The sequence below is a fragment of the Citrus sinensis genome, chromosome 6 (assembly GCF_022201045.2).
Source record: "Citrus sinensis cultivar Valencia sweet orange chromosome 6, DVS_A1.0, whole genome shotgun sequence".
Taxonomy (NCBI): Eukaryota; Viridiplantae; Streptophyta; class Magnoliopsida; order Sapindales; family Rutaceae; genus Citrus; species Citrus sinensis.
In genome coordinates this window covers 21,967,552-21,986,067 of record NC_068561.1, presented here as the reverse complement: position 1 = coordinate 21,986,067, position 18,516 = coordinate 21,967,552, and the positions used below count along the sequence as shown (strand labels likewise).

Below are 18,516 nucleotides of genomic sequence, written 5' to 3'. Positions count from 1 at the left end.
CTTGCCTATGGTCAAATTTGATGTTTCCTATAACAAGAACAAAAGCGTCCACCTTCGTTGATTTGATGGGTCACTTAAAATCCCCTATGGTCAAATTGTGCCACTCAAAATTCTTATTTCTTTCGTTAAATAAACTATTAATTAAAATAGTGATGGTAACTTCTCATCCTAGGACGACAAATATTTTAATGTTTAGTACTTAGTACCTACTTGTTCATGCTTAGTGACAATTAAGAAAACGAACAATGAAAAAAGAAACTAATCTTGATTTGTTTATTACATTAATCAAGACTGTAAATCATCACATGCACAATGGTATTCAGGTTAAATTATAATTATTTTTCTTACGAGTACAAATACGAATATTACTATAGTAATATTTTATCCATCATAATAATATAATATTTATGCATCGTTTTTATTTATCATCTTTTAAGAATAATTTTATTTTTGTATATAATTATTTAACAATTATTAAAATAAATATATACAAAATTGAAATATAAAATTTGTCCATGATACATGAAGTATTACACATTTAGCTGTTAAGTATGTCATTTTACAAGAATAAAATATTGATCAAATGGAGATATAAAGTAGCTCCTTTTTTTAAGGAAAAAAAAAGTTAACTTTTGTTAGGAATAGTACACAATATACTAAATATCTGCTTCATTATTCAAATGAATGGTCCCAATGCTCCGGGTACAAAACTGTGACAAATAAAACGTGAATATATCCTTAGGTGAATGGTCATCCAAGCTAACTTTTTCGTACTATAATATCATTAATCAGAGGTAAATCTATGCAATACGATACCTGTATCCTTAAGGCCACCAAAATACTATTACGCTTATCAAATATTTTTTTACATTTTCTAAACTCTCTACAAATAAAAAATTTTGGTAAAATTTGGGCCTCATGCTCAATTGGCCCTTGCAAAATATGAAGAGAAATTCAAAGGGGAAAGTTAGAATGGGAATACCTCAAGAAAAGAGTATGAGCTACTCTATTAATTTAAAAAATACTAAAAATATTTCCTAAAATGTCTTAAGTATGCCGCATGTTGATAAAGAACTACTATAACAATGACGTTTCCTCCACGAAAATTACTACACGTTAACATGATATGGTCTTCATAGGGATTTTCTCAAAATATATTTTCAATAGTCACATACACCAAAAGTAAAAGAAGAAACCAACTTAGCTATCATTTGACCTATTAACAGAGGAATCAGCTACTTCAAAAGCTTAATTGGTCTATTTGAAATAAGCCAATTAGGGATCAAGACATATTGTCATTGAGGACAGTCTCATAGCTGATAAGTGTCCAGCCCTAAAGAAGTTAAGTAAGTTGAATAGTTAAATTACTCAAAAACCCCTACCTCAGAAAAGGAAAACAGCTTATTATAACTTACTGCATGTTTAAAAATATACTAAGATGCCTTCAAAATTATTATCTATATAATATCAGGTCAACCTTATAAATTCAATTTCATCCTCACAACTCAATTTTTCATTGATATTAGGGTTTCTATGAAACATAATACCCTCTCCAACACTCACTTGACTTGACTATTGGAGTATCGTCATTGACCACCAATGATGCTACCTCTAATGGTTATTTCCTCTTATTTTCAAGATTGTTTCAATTTTATTCACCCTTGAAAAGCTTATCTTAAGACGAATCAGCCCTCACCATTTACAAAACTACCACACAAGAGCAAGCTCTCATGATATTTTTTGATCGAATCAAAAATAAAAACAAAACAAAACGAATGGATAACATTGAAAAATCTTACGAAGAATGATGGCTGGGTATTCAAAAGTGAGGCTTATTATTAATTAATGTCAAACAATAAGATTTAATGCCAAATTTTATCTAAACATGAAAAGCATGTTTGGCTAAGATTTAAAAAAAAAAAAAAACCTTTTATCATACCATAAAAAGCTTTGGTGGCTGTAACGTTACATCCGTTATATTTTGTATAGACAGACACCCACTAGGTGTTCAAAAGTGAGGCGGCAAACAATTAATTATTGGGGTAATTTTTAAAAACCTCCCCTGAGGTTTGGGCTTGTTGCAAGTAGATGGCGAGAATTGATTTATTTGTAAAAAACCCCCTACCGTCAGTTAAGTTTAACATTGACCGTTAGTTGACCGTGCAAAGACAATATTACCCTTAACAATAGTTTATAAACGAAAATAACTAAAAAAAAAACCAAAATTATTAGCTATTTTACACTTTTTAAATTATTGATATTTTCTTAAAGTTTCTATAAAAAAGTTAAAATTAAAAAATTAAAAAATCCTCTTTAAATTATTGATATTTCCTTAAAATTCCTACAAGAAAGATAAAATTAAAAATTTAAAAATGAAATAGTCATAATCTTTAACTATGATATTGTAAATTTTTAGAATTGACAAGGATAAAATTATCAAAAAATAGGGTTTGTGCTTTTTGCACCAATAATTTTGGTTTTTTTTTAGTTATTTTCGTTTACAAACTATTGTTAAGGGTAATATTGTCTTTGCACGGTCAACTAACGGTCAATGTTAAACTTAACTGACGGTAGGGGATTTTTTACAAATAAATTAATTCTCGCCATCTACTTGCAACAAGCCCAAACTTCAGGGGAGGTTTTTAAAAATTACCCTTAATTATTGTTGACAAAATGAGAAAAATGATGGTGTCATAACGACTACTCTGAATTACATGTTTGCACAAATGAAATTTATTTACATTGAAAGAATTCAATTCCATTTGAGATGATTGATAATTAATATAATCAAATACACGTCTTATAGGTCTGTTAATAGAACGTAATCGCAGAACCTGAAGTTATTCATTACTCATTAGATTGGGGGTGAATATAATAACCTGAAGTTAATCAATGGGGTCTGGCTACGGTACCACAGTGGTACCGTGCCACTTCTTTTGTTTTTTATGGCTGTGTTATTGTAAATTTTCATGTAACCCCTTTCATTCATTTTTATTTAAACTTTATTTCACAAGTATTAAGTTAATTTCTTCCAAACCCGTGAATCATTCAATGGCCGATCAACGGTAAATCAGCTCTTCCGGTGGCTGTCGCTGGTCGTAAAAGACAGAGGGAATTGTGGGGAACAAAACTCAGGTGGTGGCGTCACCGGAAACCGGCAAAATGGTGGCGAATTGATCCGGCTTTTCACGGCTTCGATCGGCAGCTTTTCGAACACTTTCCGGCGACAAGGATGGCATGGAGATGACCGGCATCGCACGAGCTTCCGATCGGTACCAACCTTGGTCGGTGGAGTGGCCGGAAACGGAAACGGCATGCGGGTCGGGTTTGCGGGTTCCATTTGACCCGATTTTTTTTGCTACAAGGATGACATGGAGATGATCGGCGTCGCACGATCTTTCGATCGGTACCAACCTTGGCTGGTGGAGTGGCCGAAAATGAAAACGGAATCCGGGTTGGGTTTACAAGTTCGGGTTGATCCAATTCTTTTCCTTGTTAATTATTTAATCTCAAAATTATAAAGAGTGGGGTATTGTGATATAGATATAATATAGCATAAAAATTTATAAATAATAAATAATACAAGGTGCTAATTAAAATATTTATATGGATGTAGTAGATATTAACTTAATATTTGTAAATCAAAGCTTAAATAAACATGAGTGAAGGGGTTAGATGAAAATTTTACAATAACACAGCCATAAAAAACAAAAGAAGTGGCGCGGTACCACTGTGGTACCGTAGACAGATCCTAATCAATGTTGTGCACAACAGATAAAAGTTACAAAGATAACAAACTAAATGAAGATTTTTACACGTATCATCATGATGATGAGAAGCAGATATTATTACTATGGCAGCACGGCATGGGCTTTAACAAGCTCCCAATTACCAACCAAAAATTTTTAAATCAGTGCAAATATATATTCTGTTTCTTAAATTTGATGCTCTCACATCACCATGTAACCAGTTTAAATTATCGGCGGCTTGCACTTGAATCCATCACAATTCACGCAAGTACTGAAGAGCTGGTCTCTGGTCATCATTTGCCTGATTGTGCTGCAAGTTCACATGGAAGGTGAAGACAACTCACCAATTATATCATTAATTTGGTTCATCTTTAATTGCTCAAAATTTTTATTAACATTATTCTTTCATCGCTTAAACTAGAAACTTACGCTTAACTGCTTTTTGATGTTCACCCCCCCCTCCCCCCCCCCCCCCCCCCCCCCCCCCCAAAAAAAAAAAATTGTCCGAAGATATGTTGTAATTTGTATTAAAAGGAGTTGTTTAAGGATTTTTAAGGGGTGCTAATAACAGGCCAAACCTGGGGTCCAAAGAGACTGAACATAGTTAGGCCTTTTGTGGGCCTTAATGGACTATTCGCAAAACTAGTGAGATTGATAACGGAGTGGTGCTACCTATTGGTATTTCCCGATAACTCACTCGAACCCATGTCCGTGTTTACAGCTATATTCTTAATTAAAACTAAAAAAAAAGAAAGAAAGGATTTTTGTTAAAATTTGATTAAAATCAAACATAATTTCTTTTTGTTACTAATTCTTCACACCCAATTAATTATTTTATTGGGATTTCTGTCATTCTGCCTTCGATTTCTTATTATATATTTCTGTAAATAAAATAATTGCCCACCTGGTGAAAAAAAATTCAATAGACTTGATAAAGTTGCTTTTTTTTTTTATAAAACTAATTATATGTTTTCTCTTAATTACTTCAAAATCATTTTGAAATCGTTTAAAAAAAGAAATTATCTTTGAATCCAATACATATTAAAATTAGAAATAAGGAGTTTATGATGTGTGGGTATGAACCGGGAAGAGATTATATCAAAAAGAAAAATATACTGATTAGGGTTTAATTAATTTTGTATTTTTATAGTTTTATGTAATTTTATTTTTGTAAAAAAGCTATTATTGCAGGAAAAAAAAAAGGTTTTACAAGAATACTGAAGGGGTGCCAATAGTATCACTCTTGCTAAACATGTTTTATGGCATACTAGTGGGCTGTACTTGCTTCGACTTAATGACAAACACAACAGGCCTGCTAAAAAATTGGCCTACTAAGTGGATCTGGTCCAAATATATATTAAAGAAAATGACAAATATCTCAAATGGCCTCATCACCGTGATCAAAATCGTTATAAGCAAAAAGCGATGCACGTGGGACAACCAAAAAAATAAAATAATAAATAAATAAGTAAAAGAACAAACAGACAGTCAGTCAGACACGACTCGTGAGTCATGAGCTGCATGAGCTGGTCAGACTTGCATTACAGCAAAGGAAAATGCAGCTTGCTCATGAGTCATCATCATCATAGCGTTGGGTAAAGATATTTTATATGCATGTTGTTGGTTAGTGATTACCAAACAAACTCTATTAAGGTCAAAGGGTAGAAATGTAATCACGTTTGTTAGTCCTTCCCGGACACAGCGACAAACAAGACGAGTCAATTGCCTAACCCCTGACAGTAGATCCCGGGGCCCATGAGTATCGGAATCTAGTCAAATATACTCTCTCCTCTGGACCCCACAAACAAGTAACCGACACACCACCAACCGCTAGTTTTGTCTTAAAACATTATCTTATGATTATTCTAGACTCTAATAATGTTAATAATTATGTTTAAGTTGCGAATAAATTGTAAAGCGGAAGGCATTACGAACCATGCTAAAACGACACCGGATCGAACGCTTCAAATGAGCTGCGCTCATCGAGGAGGCACAGGGGTTAGGTTTGGAAAGAGGCCGACCTACAACATGGCTACATCTACATGAAAAAAAAAATTAATAAACAATAAAAATATCCTCGGTGCTTGAAATGACAGGAATGCCCCGGAATGATTGTTGTTCATATTTTTTGGGTCCACAGTATTTAAGGATAATATTAAAATGAATGAATAATAAAATCGAGGTTGGTTTGTTATATGAGACACGGAGTTTCGTGGCGTCTTCCGGTTTTTTCAGACGTAAAAAGCAAGGAGAGAGGAGAAATTGTGGAAGTTGCGTCGATCTGTCGTTTCTGTAATCACAATCGCTTAATGCAGCCGACGTTAAACGCTTCGTCGGCTTCCTATCGCTCCTTCTTCTTCTTCTTGTTCGATTTAAATTATTTCAGTTTTTTTGAGAAAAAAACAATAACAGAAAAAGATTCACCATATGATCTGGTTTGGTGAGCTGCGTTATTCCTCCAATCTCAGCCGCTTCATTGCTGGCCTTCTCATTTTCATTCTTTATCATTCTTTCCAATTAATTTCTAATTTCTTGACTCCTATACACCCTTAATTATTTATTTTAATTTTATATTTTCTCTTCCTTTTTTCGATACCATCAAATATCAATCGCATCTCGCTTTTCATTTTCCGTTCTTCGTGCTCGATTCCCTCTCTATTATGGATTCTAACCAATCATTCTCCAACAACTTCCTCGACGGTATGTCACTTTATTATTATTATTATTATTCTTCTTATTCATCTCTTGTAATTTTTTTTTAAAATCTTTTACGTTTGATTCCTCGATTGCTAGCTTTATTTTTGGAAATTGAATCTTACTTGAATGTTCAAACAAACAAAAACTAAAATAGAATAAAATGAAATATGGTAATGGTATGGTCATGATGTTGTGTCATTTTGCTGGCTAACAGTAGTGTTACTGTTAATTACAATGCGCTAAAAAATATGCTACTGTTGTTATGTTATTCGGTTTCATTTTGAATTGAAGTCCTTTATTTTACTCAATTATTATTAGAGATTTTGTGGACTTTCTAATTTTTATTTTTGGTTCATGTGTAATAACTAGATACTGTAGCTTCGCTCATTGAGAGGGCGCAAATCGGTTCACTGCCTTCTGTCATTGTGATTGGTGGTGGTATTTCGGGTCTTGCCGCTGCCCGGATCCTCTATGATGCTTCTTTTAAGGTGATTTTATTATCAGTTATTAGCGTTGGTTAATTGGTTTTGGTTGAGTGGTTCTTTTTTCTATTGTTTTCCTTCCTCTAAACAAATAACAGTACCATCTTTTTTTTTTTTTTTTTGGGGTTGTGCAGGTGGTCTTACTGGAATCGCGGGACAGACTTGGTGGTCGTATTCATACGGACTACTCATTTGGTTGTCCAGTGGACATGGGAGCTTCATGGCAAGTTTTCTTTTTTCTTTTTTTTTTTTAAAAAAAGAAAATATTTATTTGCAATGTTTAGGAACAACTTTATAGTGATTGTAATCAGGCACCATTACAATGTGAAGCATACTGTGATGGGATATAAATAGTTTCTGACAGGCTTGATTGCACTCATCCACTACACACACATTCACTTATGCATGTGCTCCCCCTGTCAGCTTCCCTCGTATTGGTAAATTTTGTGATAAGATTAGCAGGAATTGGTAAATTTTGTGATAAGATTAGCAGGAATTGACGTATAATTGTATGAAATTGTTGCTTGTTCATGTTTACTTACACAAAGTAAATGCTAATTCGGGATCACTTTTTTACCTACATCATCATTGAATGAAAGAATGTAAGAAGCATACCGTTAAACCTATTTCTCAGTGTGACTGATGTTTTTGGGGCTAATTAATATGGTGGATGAAAATGCTTGCAAAATATACTTTGAAAGTGCGATTAATATCTCTTAAGGGGGACACTATCCTTCTCACTGATGTTTATTTGTTTGTACTCAGTGTTCAGCATGACTTCCAACCTGTTAGTCAAATCTTATAATTCTCACAAACTGTACAAAGATATTTCTCTGGAGTCTCCAGGATTTTCTGCTGTTTCTTCATTTGAAGGAATAAAAATAAAGTAACATGCATTTATGTCTTTGGATTCCTTGTTCTTTGTGTTTTTGGTCTTGAAAAATTTTTCAGGCTACATGGTGTATGCAATGAGAATCCCTTGGCCCCACTGATACGTCGTCTGGGGCTTACATTGTACCGTACCAGTGGTGATAACTCTGTGTTGTACGACCATGATTTGGAGAGGTAATTATCGTGTCTTTCTCTGTGTCTGATGGACTCACTATTTAATATGACATGCAATGCACTTGACAACTATGTACTTTTTGGTTCTTGCATGCAAAAATGTGGAACTTGAACCAATAATATAACTGGTAAATAAGTTATTCTTTTTTTTAGTCTGAACTTTTGTCTTAAGGGTCTGGATTTGGTCTTTCCAGTTATGCACTCTATGATATGGACGGCGATAAAGTTGAAAAAGAGATGGCAATTAAAGTTGGAGAAATATTCAAGAGAATTCTCAATGAGGTGAGATCTTTATGGTAAATTCTAGGGTGGAATTTCTTTTTTACTTTTCCACCATAAACTATACTCAGTGGTAACTGCTAAACAGTATCTCTTTCTTGACACTTCTAGACACAGAAAGTGAGAGATGAACACACCAATGACATGTCTGTTCTTCAAGCAATATCCATTGTGTTAGATAGGCATCCAGAACTAAGGTTTGGAGAATAATATGCTCTGGCAATTTGCAAATTAGCGAATCTTTTGCTGAGCTTGGGATCTATAGTGATGCTGACATTATTTTTATCCTCTTCAGACAAGAAGGACTTGCCTATGAAGTGCTGCAGTGGTACATATGTAGAATGGAAGCTTGGTTTGCAGTAGATGCCGATATGATATCATTGAAATGCTGGGATCAGGTGAATGAAATTTTTATGTGCACTTTAATTTTGGGATATTTAGTTGACTCCGACCTCCTGGTGGTAATTTGCAATTTTCTTGCATACATGGTCTTATGTAGAATTGAGTATTGGTAAATCTTTGACTTTACAATTGATGTCTTTCTTTATATGTGATGCTTGAAACTTGTGTGGTGGACTGAAATGTAATAAATGAAATTGAGTATAAAGATATCAGAGGGATTCTTACATGTTGGATGGTCATTCTTGATGTATAGGAGCAAGTTCTTTCTGGTGGTCATGGACTTATGGTGCAAGGTTATGACCCTGTAATAAAAGCTCTTTCAAAAGATATCGACATACGCTTGAATCAAAGGTGAGTTTTTTGGTTCATTATTGACCTACTGCTAGCTCTATTTGGTATAACTTTTTAAATAGAGCTTATAAAAGTAGAGCATTCCGCCCCCCCCCCCCCCCCCCCCAAAACCAAAAAAAAAAAAAGAAACAAAATAAGTACATTTGATGTAGGAAATGTACATAGAGGAGAGATAAGAAGTCCATAAAGACAAAAGTAAAAAAATCCTTAAGCCCAAGAACTGTAAATCCTATAAGATTTAAAACTCAACTATTGAAATTACTCCATAGTTGCTTCCCAATTAATCAAAATAAAGTAGAGATTTTACTAAAAATATGTTAATTGTTTGGTTGTCAATGAAAGCTTTTATCAAATATTATAAAAATTACTTTAATAGACAAGTTTTTTGAAATTATGTTTTGAAAAGAATGAAATAAGATTTGTCAAATAAATTGTGGGTATTTTAGATAGCTCAACAACCTCTATGCCCAGAAGCCCGAAATTTGAGTTTTTAGTAGTAGAGACAAAATAGTTTATTTAATTCGCAAAAGCTCTACTCAAAATACAACTAAATAATACTAACAATTTTCAAAAGAGCTTATGGGATTAAGTAAGTACTTTTGGCCATTAGATAAGCCGTCCAAACAAACATGGACACTCTATTGCGGATTGATCAATGTGGTAAAAAGTCATTCTCCATTGTGTAAGATAGGGAATTGAATTTCGTAATGGATTTTGATTGTTTTTCTTTTGCATTATTTTTGACCCTGCATTGGCTCTTGATTAGGGTAACAAAAATATCTAATGGATGTAATAAAGTGATGGTCACGGTTGAGGACGGGAGAAATTTTGTTGCAGATGCTGCTATTGTGACAGTACCCCTCGGTATTCTTAAGGCCAATTTAATTCAGTTTGAACCGAAGTTGCCCGAGTGGAAGCTTTCTGCAATAGCAGATATTGGTGTGGGCAATGAAAATAAGATTGCCCTCCGATTTGATAATGTTTTTTGGCCAAATGTAGAACTCCTAGGCGTTGTTGCCCCCACCTCTTATGCTTGTGGTTATTTCCTTAATCTTCACAAGGCAACTGGGCATCCAGTCCTCGTGTATATGGCTGCTGGAAGATTTGCCTATGATCTAGAGAAGCTATCAGATGAGTCTGCTGCAAATTTTGTGATGATGCAACTCAAGAAAATGTTTCCTGACGCAACTGAGCCGGTAAATTCATAGTCTTCACTTATTGATTTGCTTTAGTTCAATTTATAGGAGTCCTGAACCTGATACTATATTTTTGAAGCTTAGTTGGGCAATGATATACGTGATAGTTATTAGAAGTTCAAAATGTAAACTTGGGGTCACTATAGGAATAGGATATATATTGACGTGTCCGTAAATGATATAAATCTAATCTTAAGTGGTCATTGTATTTGTTTATTTGAAAGGGCTCAAAGTAGAAGTTCTTTGGGGGATCTACTTGTTTAAGTCCATGAACTTGGTCATGGTTTCAACCTTGCAAGGGACCAATGGATTTGGGGGTGGAATGGCATAGCCTAGTATATAACTAAACAACATTAGTTGGAAATATTGAAGAACCTGAAGAAGGTGTCTTTTTGTCCTCTATCGTTGAAGGTTGTGTCTGTTTTACATTATGTACACAAGAAGTACAAACTCATTCCACTTGATGTCAGATTTTGTTTTAATGATACTTATCATTGTCTTTCACTATTATTCTTGTTTTCATTAATGTCGTTAATGCTGCATACTTTTAGCCTTAATGTCTCTATATTATGATGATAGAGAGGTTCAGCGCTAATGTTAGGTTGGTAACCTCTGTAACAGGTTCAGTACCTTGTGTCTCGGTGGGGAACAGACCCAAACACTCTTGGTTGTTATTCATATGATGTAGTTGGAATGCCTGGTGATTTGTACGAGAGGCTTCGAGCACCGTTGGGTAATCTTTTCTTTGGAGGGGAAGCTGTAAGCATGGAACACCAAGGATCTGTACATGGGGCTTACTCTGCTGGGGTTATGGCAGCTCAAAACTGTCAAAAGTATCTGTTAAAGCAGCCTGGTAATTTAGAAAAGCTTCAGCTTGTCACTCTTAGCCACGAAATTCTGGGAACTGCATTTCCCCTCCAAATCTCGAGGATGTGAAATGCAAAATGCCAATTGTTTGGACACTTAAAATCAAATTTTAACACTATTTTCTACATAAATGAAAGATAGTTGTTGGAAAGGGAAAATGCCTAATCCCGCTTAGATTTCAAGGTGGCTGAACTTTAGTTATGGTAATCTTGTGTTGATAGCAATGATTTATCTTTATATATATTTTTATATCTGTTGGATTACTAATGCAAAATCATGCTAGGCTCAATAAATAACAAACGGCCAAGAGTAGTAGTTACATACAGTATTGATAAATTCCATTTTAGGAAGCACTGCAAGTCTTAAAGGGTGGGATAATTTTTTCCTGTAAAATTTACTTCTAAAATGTTATGACAAAGCATTTAAGTAGTGTGCGCATACCAAACGAATAAGAATTATTTTGATGTGTTGTCTGAGTTGGTATGTATTTTCAGTTTTTTATCCCAAAAAAAGTAACATAAAAAAAAGCATTTATACTTCATTTAAAAAAAAAAATTCTTATCTCCAAATAATCGGTCAATGACAGAGAATTAAAGAAATACTTAATTTTCATCAAGTAATAAAAATATAGAAAAATGTGGTATCCTTCTACTATCCTTAACCTGAAAGATGATGATAAAAACCAGTAAAGGCAAAATAGCTAAGCTTTTGAGTACAGGTTTGTGCCCATCAGATTTACAAGGAAAGTTCCACCAAAAGCAAAATAGCACATGAAGTTTATATCCACATCCATGTCAACTGAAACATTTATTTTACACTATTTTATCATTTGTTAAAAATGCAAACAAACAAGTTGATAAAACAGTAAAGACAAGCAGCTCCGGTAACCAAACATCTACTGAAACAACTAGAAGAGAACCTGGATACCGAGCAATGCCATCAACTGAGAGATGAACGCAGGGTGGCCCGGCCAAGCAGCTCCGCTAACCAAATTACCATCAGTAAAGCAGCGATCGATTGGATCAGGTTCTAGCCACGAAGCTCCTGCCAAGAGGACGTTAAGCTTCACAGCAGGGTACGCAGTACATTTCTTTCCCTGTTGCACAACCATGTTCAATAATCATGACATGGTAAATTTATAATTGTGCATGAACAGTTAGAATATGCCAACCAATTGAAGGTGGAAATACAATGAACACACAGCATCAACTTAAATGGCATACTTAATTTTTTGAGCTATCTTTTCCCCCCACCTTAACCCATACATTTTATTCAATTTTCATTTGCTGTATGTTTTCTAAGATAGATTGTCACAAAAAATAAAATGATGTAATTGCTACACCATCACAGTTTGAAAATCGAAACACTGAATGTAAACTACAAAATACAATTTCAGTTAATTTAGAGATGAAAATAATCAACAGAAATTTTTTTGTAAACAATAATATTAACAAAACTACCTTGAGAACACCAGCTGCAGCTAAAATCTGCTGGCCATGGCAAATGGATGCAACTGGTTTCTTCGCCTCCATAAAATCCTTCACTAATGCAATTACATTTTCATTTAGTGCCAGATATTCTGGTGCTCGACCTCCAGGGACAACAAGAGCATCATAGCCCGACACATCAACACTTTCAAAGTTCGCAGTTAGGGTGAAATTATGGCCTGGCTTCTCGCTGTAAGTTTGATCACCTTCAAAATCATGAACAGCAGTGGGGCAGGAGTCCCCAGCCTTTTTTTTGGGGCATACAGCATCAACATGGCACTCTAGTGCCTGAAGGGACTGAAAAGGAACAGCTACCTCATAATCTTCCATGTAATCCTGAAATAACAGAACAACGGAATCAATTATGCTCAACAAAATCTTAGTGCAGAGAAAATTCTCATGTATGCTTACGTTAGCTTTCTCCACTTAGATCAAAGTTTAGTGGATTTTTTAAGAAAGTAAAATTCTAAAACCAGTGTTATCTTCGACGAACCATTTGCATCTTGAGTAGGCATATTTAAATGAACATCTACATAGGCCTTCCACTACTGTTATGAATACATTTGTGCAAGTATAAAAAGGGTCATTCAAAATATATATTAAACACAGAATAAAAAACTAAATATACAAGTTGCACATACAGATTTGTAAAGCAAAATAGTTGACCAAAATATAAGTTACATGCTTCAATGTGGCAAGTGAAGAGACTTCACAACTATAGATTATGGTGAAATAAAAGTGTCAAATATACAGGTATTTGCACATAGGGTTTCTTGTCAGAAATAAGAACTTGCTAAGTTCTTGAAAAGAACTATAACATTCTGAACTATATATCACATCATATTAATCTTAACTTCTTTGTGAAATATCAACAACAATCTCAAAATGGGTGGAGGCTATACGATAGGCCACCATATTTTTATTCCAAGAGATTCTGAAAACAAAAACTTACCCCACAAAGAAAAAGAATTCTCTTATCAGAACCAGTTATGGTGCCACCCAGTGCTTTAAGAAAAAGCCGAATGAACTCAGGATGACCCTCGTAGGTAGCCCCAGTAATGATGTTACCATCAACAACACAAGCTGCCATGGTCTCTGGCTCAATCCAAGAAGCACCAGCGGCAATAAGCACAGGTTTCACAGGAGGATATGCTGTGCACTTTCGACCTTTGACCACATCAGCAGCTGCCAATATTAACTGCCCATGGCAAATGGAAGCAATTGTTTTGCCCGAGTTGGAGAATTTTCTCACTAAGTCAATCACAGAATCATTCATAGCAAGATATTCTGGAGCTCTTCCTCCTGGTATGACCAAGCCATCATATTTGGTCGGGTCAATTTCATCAAATGTCGCATTGAGTGCGAAATTGTGACCACGTGTCTCGGAATATGTCTGCTAGCATTATAACAAAAGCAATTTCACACTGAAGTGTTACTGAAAGCAAAGAGATGATGTATACGCAACCATGTTGATGCTTGATCATGAGCCTATAGAGGAGTAACACAGAATATAGTTTAAAAATAGAGGAGCAACAGAGACCTGATGACCAGTCGATTGATGAACTGCAGTGGGGCAAACATCACCGGATTTCTTTCCGGGACACGCGGCGTCAACTGAGACTCCGAAAGCCAGTAATGCTTGAAAAGGCACCATCGCCTCAAACAAACAAACAAAAATATTCAATATTTATTTGATTAATTAATTAACTAAAGAATATGCAGGAAGGAGAAGAAAGAAGGAACCTCGTAGTCTTCCATGTAATCGCCGCATAGTAGCAGCACGCTCCTCTTGCCTCCTTTGCTGTTTGCCATTTCCAGAGGATTCACTCTCCCTCTCACTCTCTCTGTCGTTGTGATGCTTTATGCTTGTCACCAAGTCCAGTAGCTTTATCCTAGAATTTTGTTTTCATTTTTACAAAAATAGGTTATAATTAGGAAGAATTTACAGAAGTAGCCAATTTAAGTCAGAGGATAATTAGTTCGACATTTTGGAAAGGGCAATGCCAAATGAAAAAAAATAATGATAAAAAGACGAATATTTTTGTCATGATTTCATGATACTTCTGTTCCTCTATTATAAAAAAGACGAATATTTTTGTCACACGCCTCTTAGCGAGTAATGATCCACCATCTGTACGTTTTGCCAGCTAAACAAATGCCCGACCTGATATGGTTTCCAGATCCTTCAATTGCAAAGGATCTCTAAATAATAATAATAAAAAATAATAATAAGTTATGCAAATAATAATAATAATATGCATTCTTATGTTTTAAATTATCTTCATTTATTTTTTTACATCCAACTTCACGGTCTATTTTTCCTTGGGTAGTGGCTTTCAAATCATTTGCATTCTTGTGTTTAAAGGTTTCAAAAAAAAAAGGTGTCAAGATTGTAGGCAATAACCTTATGACACTCATTCTTTATGGTCAATTTCCAAAGAGAGAGAATGCATAGGGAATCAAGCAGTATTTTAGTATTCATTTTTTGTCTTACCTTCAAATGTGGGAGGATTTTATCTTTTTATAGGAAGATTAAAGTGGTAAAATTATGTTGCAATTGTAGTATGGTATCTTAGTTACAACCACAGTTGCAATCAGCCATTAAATCTATAATTGTATAATTGCATTAATTGAATTTAATGGCTGATTACAATTGTGGTACCGTACCACAATTACAATATAACTAAACCCAAATTAAAATATGAGGTGGAGGTATTATCATGATATATGATATTATTATTTTAACAAGTGTCCTCGAAGCCCATGTATAAGGACACCTATCAATATATATCAAGATTTGTTCATGTCAAGTTGTGTTTGGACACTTGGCTTATAATGGGTTTGAGTGTGACTTTAGTTCTTATGTTCGTTCTTTATAAAAATGATTGGTTTGTGTATTTTGGCAATAAGTGATTTCAGTAGAATCTTATTAGAATTTATTCTGATAACTACTAATTCATTCTTTATATAAAATGGATATAGATAATTGTTTGTGAAGAATAAGCCTTGGTCACTCTTTATAGAAACATCTTTAATGCTTTATTAAAAACTCGTCCTTTAAACATTTCGCTTAGAACTTTTAGTGGAAGTGAATTTTGGCACTTTACTGAAAACTTTCCTTTTAAGCGCTTCATTTAAAAATATTAGTTCATTATTTATAGATAATAGATATAAGTCGTTTTTTATAGAAAATGGATATAGGTCATTATTTGTAAAATAATATAATTAGATCATTTTATGTGGAAGTGTGCATTTTGTACTTTTTCGAAAACTCATCATTTGAGTATTTCATTATGAATTTTTTTCTAAATACTTATGTCATTCTTTGTAGAAGCGCGCATTTGGCAACTTTTTCAAAAATTCATCATTTGAACATTTCACTTAGGAATATGATCGAAACATCTAAGTCATTCTTTATTGAGAATGGATGCTTTTGGTTTTTTTTTTCCAAAAAATTGTCCTTTGAGTTGTTCACGTAAAAATATCTTCTAACTACCTACCTCATTTTTTTGTAAAGAATATATGTAGATCATTCTTTGAAGAAAATAAACTTAGGTAATTCTTTGTAAAAAAATGAATTTATGTCAATCTTTGTAAAAGTATCCATGTAGTGTTTTGTTATAAACTTGCCCTTTGGTCATTTCATTTAGAAATATGTTTCTGAATACTTAGGTCATCCTTTATAAAGTATATTTCAAGCATTTTAGCAAAGACTTGTCTAATTTTAAACATATAAATATTCAAGTCATTCTTTTTAAAGAATAGACCTAATTTTTTTTATTAGGCCTATTTTTTTGTGGGCATTTTAGGATTATTCCAATTTTAGCGTGACATAATTGTTTTATGGCTGAAACATGGAGGCCTAGTAGAGATATGCCAATATAGTGAGTGATATACAGACAAGACAGACACTACTTTGCTCTTTTTTATGATCCCGTCTTTATTGGTCCCTTTGACTTCATTTATTATTACGATGTGTTTACTAAATGAGAATCAACATGGGCTGAAATTAGAATGAGGAAATAGAATTAGAATAAATTGTTTACTTCAGCTATAAAATTAAAATCGAAATGAGCTGTATTGCTATTAATTTGTTTATTTTGTCTTGAAATTAGAATCAGAATGAATTATATTGTGACAAATTACTAAAATGTTCTTAATTAACTATTGTGATAATTATTATTTTTATTTTAAATTATTGTGATTATTATTGTTAAAAATTATTATTAATCATAATAATAATAATATTATTATTATTACTACTAATAATAATAATAAATAATAAATGACATATTTGCAAATATTACAGTACTTCGTAAGGATCACAATGCAAAAGTGACAAAGCTTACAATAATATCCGGATTTTTCTGGATTCAGATCTTTGGGGATTCAAGCCGGATTCGGATATTTTTGCCATCCCTACCTAAGTACTAATATATCAGCATATTAAACATAAATGTTTTAAAGTAATTTTGCAATATTAGGAAAATTATCGACACATAAAATGTCTAATTTTCAATGTTCATTGTGCCAAACACCTAATTCATATAGAATCGACAATTCAAAAAATGTTATATCTTTTTAACGTATCAAATTATTTCTTAATTTTATGTATGAAATGTTATTTCCAACTACTTTTAGCAAAATATTCAGAAAAAAGGAAAAAGAAAAAATGAACTACTCGTAGTTAAGAAAGAAAATTAGTAAATGAAATTACTTTCATCAATTCGGTCGTATTGAAGGATATTTATGCAAATTAAGCCAAAAATGGGTGCAAAATCCTGTGCTTGATGTTTTTGTCGGCTAAACAAAAGCCTATGCTTGATGTGAAATGATTTCCTAACTTCCAGATTCTTCAATTGCGGCCATTTTGCCATTACTATTTTATCCTTCGTTGAAATGCATGAAAAATGTTGGGATGTCAATAGATGGAATCTGACCCAAGATTCTATGATTTAAATATAATCGGATCGGATTTGAGTTGAATTAAAAAAAATTTAGATTGGATTTGAATATCGATGCGTGAATTTAATACGGATTTAGAGTAAGTATGAATTTATCTTAATATTAATGACATTTAGCCCTAATTTTTTAAGTTTTTCACTCTACAATTCAGCATTTTTCTTTCTTTTTAGTCTACTTCGCTTCTCTACTTCATTTGAATTCTTGGATCAATTCTTTAATTGTTAGGAAAATCTATACATTTGAGTTTTTTTTTCCTATCATTTTCTCATAATCTTATTTATATTGTATAATCACTAATCAGTAGTGGCTATGAACTATAAAATAGTTATGTTAATAATATATTTAGTTAAATATGGTCATAATAAGAATAATAAAACACTTAATATAATAAATCATATTTAACTTATATATTATTATTTAATGTTATAGAAATGATGATGATGTGCCATGAATATCAGGCTAATAAAGGAGTCATTAGAATATTACAATAATTTTATTTTTGTAATTACTTTTGATGGATATTTTATTATCTTTCTTATTTATTTGTTTTGATATAAAAGTAGAAGTTATAATATTTATTAGAATTTTTATGCAAATTATATAATTTAATTTTTACCAATGCATTTTATTCTTTAATTTTTTTTTCTAACAAATTATTACTCTCTTATTATTAAGATTTAAAATTCATGATAAATTTAGAGCAACTATAAATTAAAATTTAAAACAAAATAAATTCAATTCATATTTCTGGCATTGTCATTCCTAGAAAAATGTAACACACACAAATGAAGCCAAGAAGGATCATGAAACAGGACAACGAGGCCCTTCGGCCGCCCATGCTCCAAGGGGGAAAAAAAAAGAAAAACCCTCAACTTTTCAAAATTCAAACTCAACCACAACAGTGTGGATGCATTCACACGAGCACGTAGCGTTGCGGCGCCTTTGGTTTTAAAAGAGGCAATTGCTGTGTTACAAT

The 18,516-nt window shown here is 33.2% G+C and overlaps 2 protein-coding genes across 3 annotated transcripts; one reads left to right on the top strand and one right to left on the bottom strand.

Annotated features, from left to right (window-relative positions):
* Positions 1 to 5,928: 5,928 nt before the first annotated feature.
* LOC102624788 (probable polyamine oxidase 4) lies at positions 5,929 to 11,341 on the top strand. Its single transcript, XM_006481875.4, has 10 exons — positions 5,929 to 6,449; positions 6,816 to 6,934; positions 7,063 to 7,151; positions 7,880 to 7,993; positions 8,188 to 8,275; positions 8,384 to 8,469; positions 8,568 to 8,670; positions 8,928 to 9,025; positions 9,792 to 10,221; positions 10,843 to 11,341. The coding sequence occupies exons 1-10, from the start codon at positions 6,410 to 6,412 to the stop codon at positions 11,155 to 11,157; spliced, it is 1,482 nt and encodes a 493-aa protein (XP_006481938.1). The 5' UTR covers positions 5,929 to 6,409; the 3' UTR covers positions 11,158 to 11,341.
* A 337-nt stretch (positions 11,342 to 11,678) lies between these two features.
* Positions 11,679 to 14,574, bottom strand: LOC102624325 (protein DJ-1 homolog D). Of its 2 annotated transcripts, none has more exons than XM_006481873.3 (5): positions 14,319 to 14,574; positions 14,116 to 14,232; positions 13,528 to 13,971; positions 12,549 to 12,911; positions 11,679 to 12,184 (listed from the first exon to the last, which is right to left on the bottom strand). In XM_006481873.3, exons 1-5 carry the CDS (start codon positions 14,385 to 14,387, stop codon positions 11,996 to 11,998), a joined length of 1,182 nt encoding a protein of 393 aa, XP_006481936.1. In that variant the 5' UTR covers positions 14,388 to 14,574; the 3' UTR covers positions 11,679 to 11,995. The 2 variants fall into 2 exon arrangements, with proteins under 2 accessions (XP_006481936.1, XP_006481937.1); XM_006481874.4 differs by having other exon boundaries at positions 13,528 to 13,968; positions 14,319 to 14,570.
* Between the last annotated feature and the right edge of the window lie 3,942 nt (positions 14,575 to 18,516).

Excerpts from the sequence above, each read along its gene's own strand:
- LOC102624788 (XM_006481875.4), top strand. The coding sequence starts at position 6,410 with ATGGATTCTAACCAATCATTCTCCAACAACTTCCTCGACG. Across the intron at positions 6,450-6,815 it reads CTCCAACAACTTCCTCGACG|ATACTGTAGCTTCGCTCATT; the intron begins GTATGTCACTTT and ends TGTAATAACTAG. Across the intron at positions 7,994-8,187 it reads TACGACCATGATTTGGAGAG|TTATGCACTCTATGATATGG; the intron begins GTAATTATCGTG and ends TGGTCTTTCCAG.
- LOC102624325 (XM_006481873.3), bottom strand. The coding sequence starts at position 14,387 with ATGGCAAACAGCAAAGGAGGCAAGAGGAGCGTGCTGCTACTATGCGGC. Across the intron at positions 14,233-14,318 it reads ATTACATGGAAGACTACGAG|GCGATGGTGCCTTTTCAAGC; the intron begins GTTCCTTCTTTC and ends TGTTTGTTTGAG. Across the intron at positions 12,185-12,548 it reads CTGCAGCTGGTGTTCTCAAG|GGAAAGAAATGTACTGCGTA; the intron begins GTAGTTTTGTTA and ends GTTGTGCAACAG.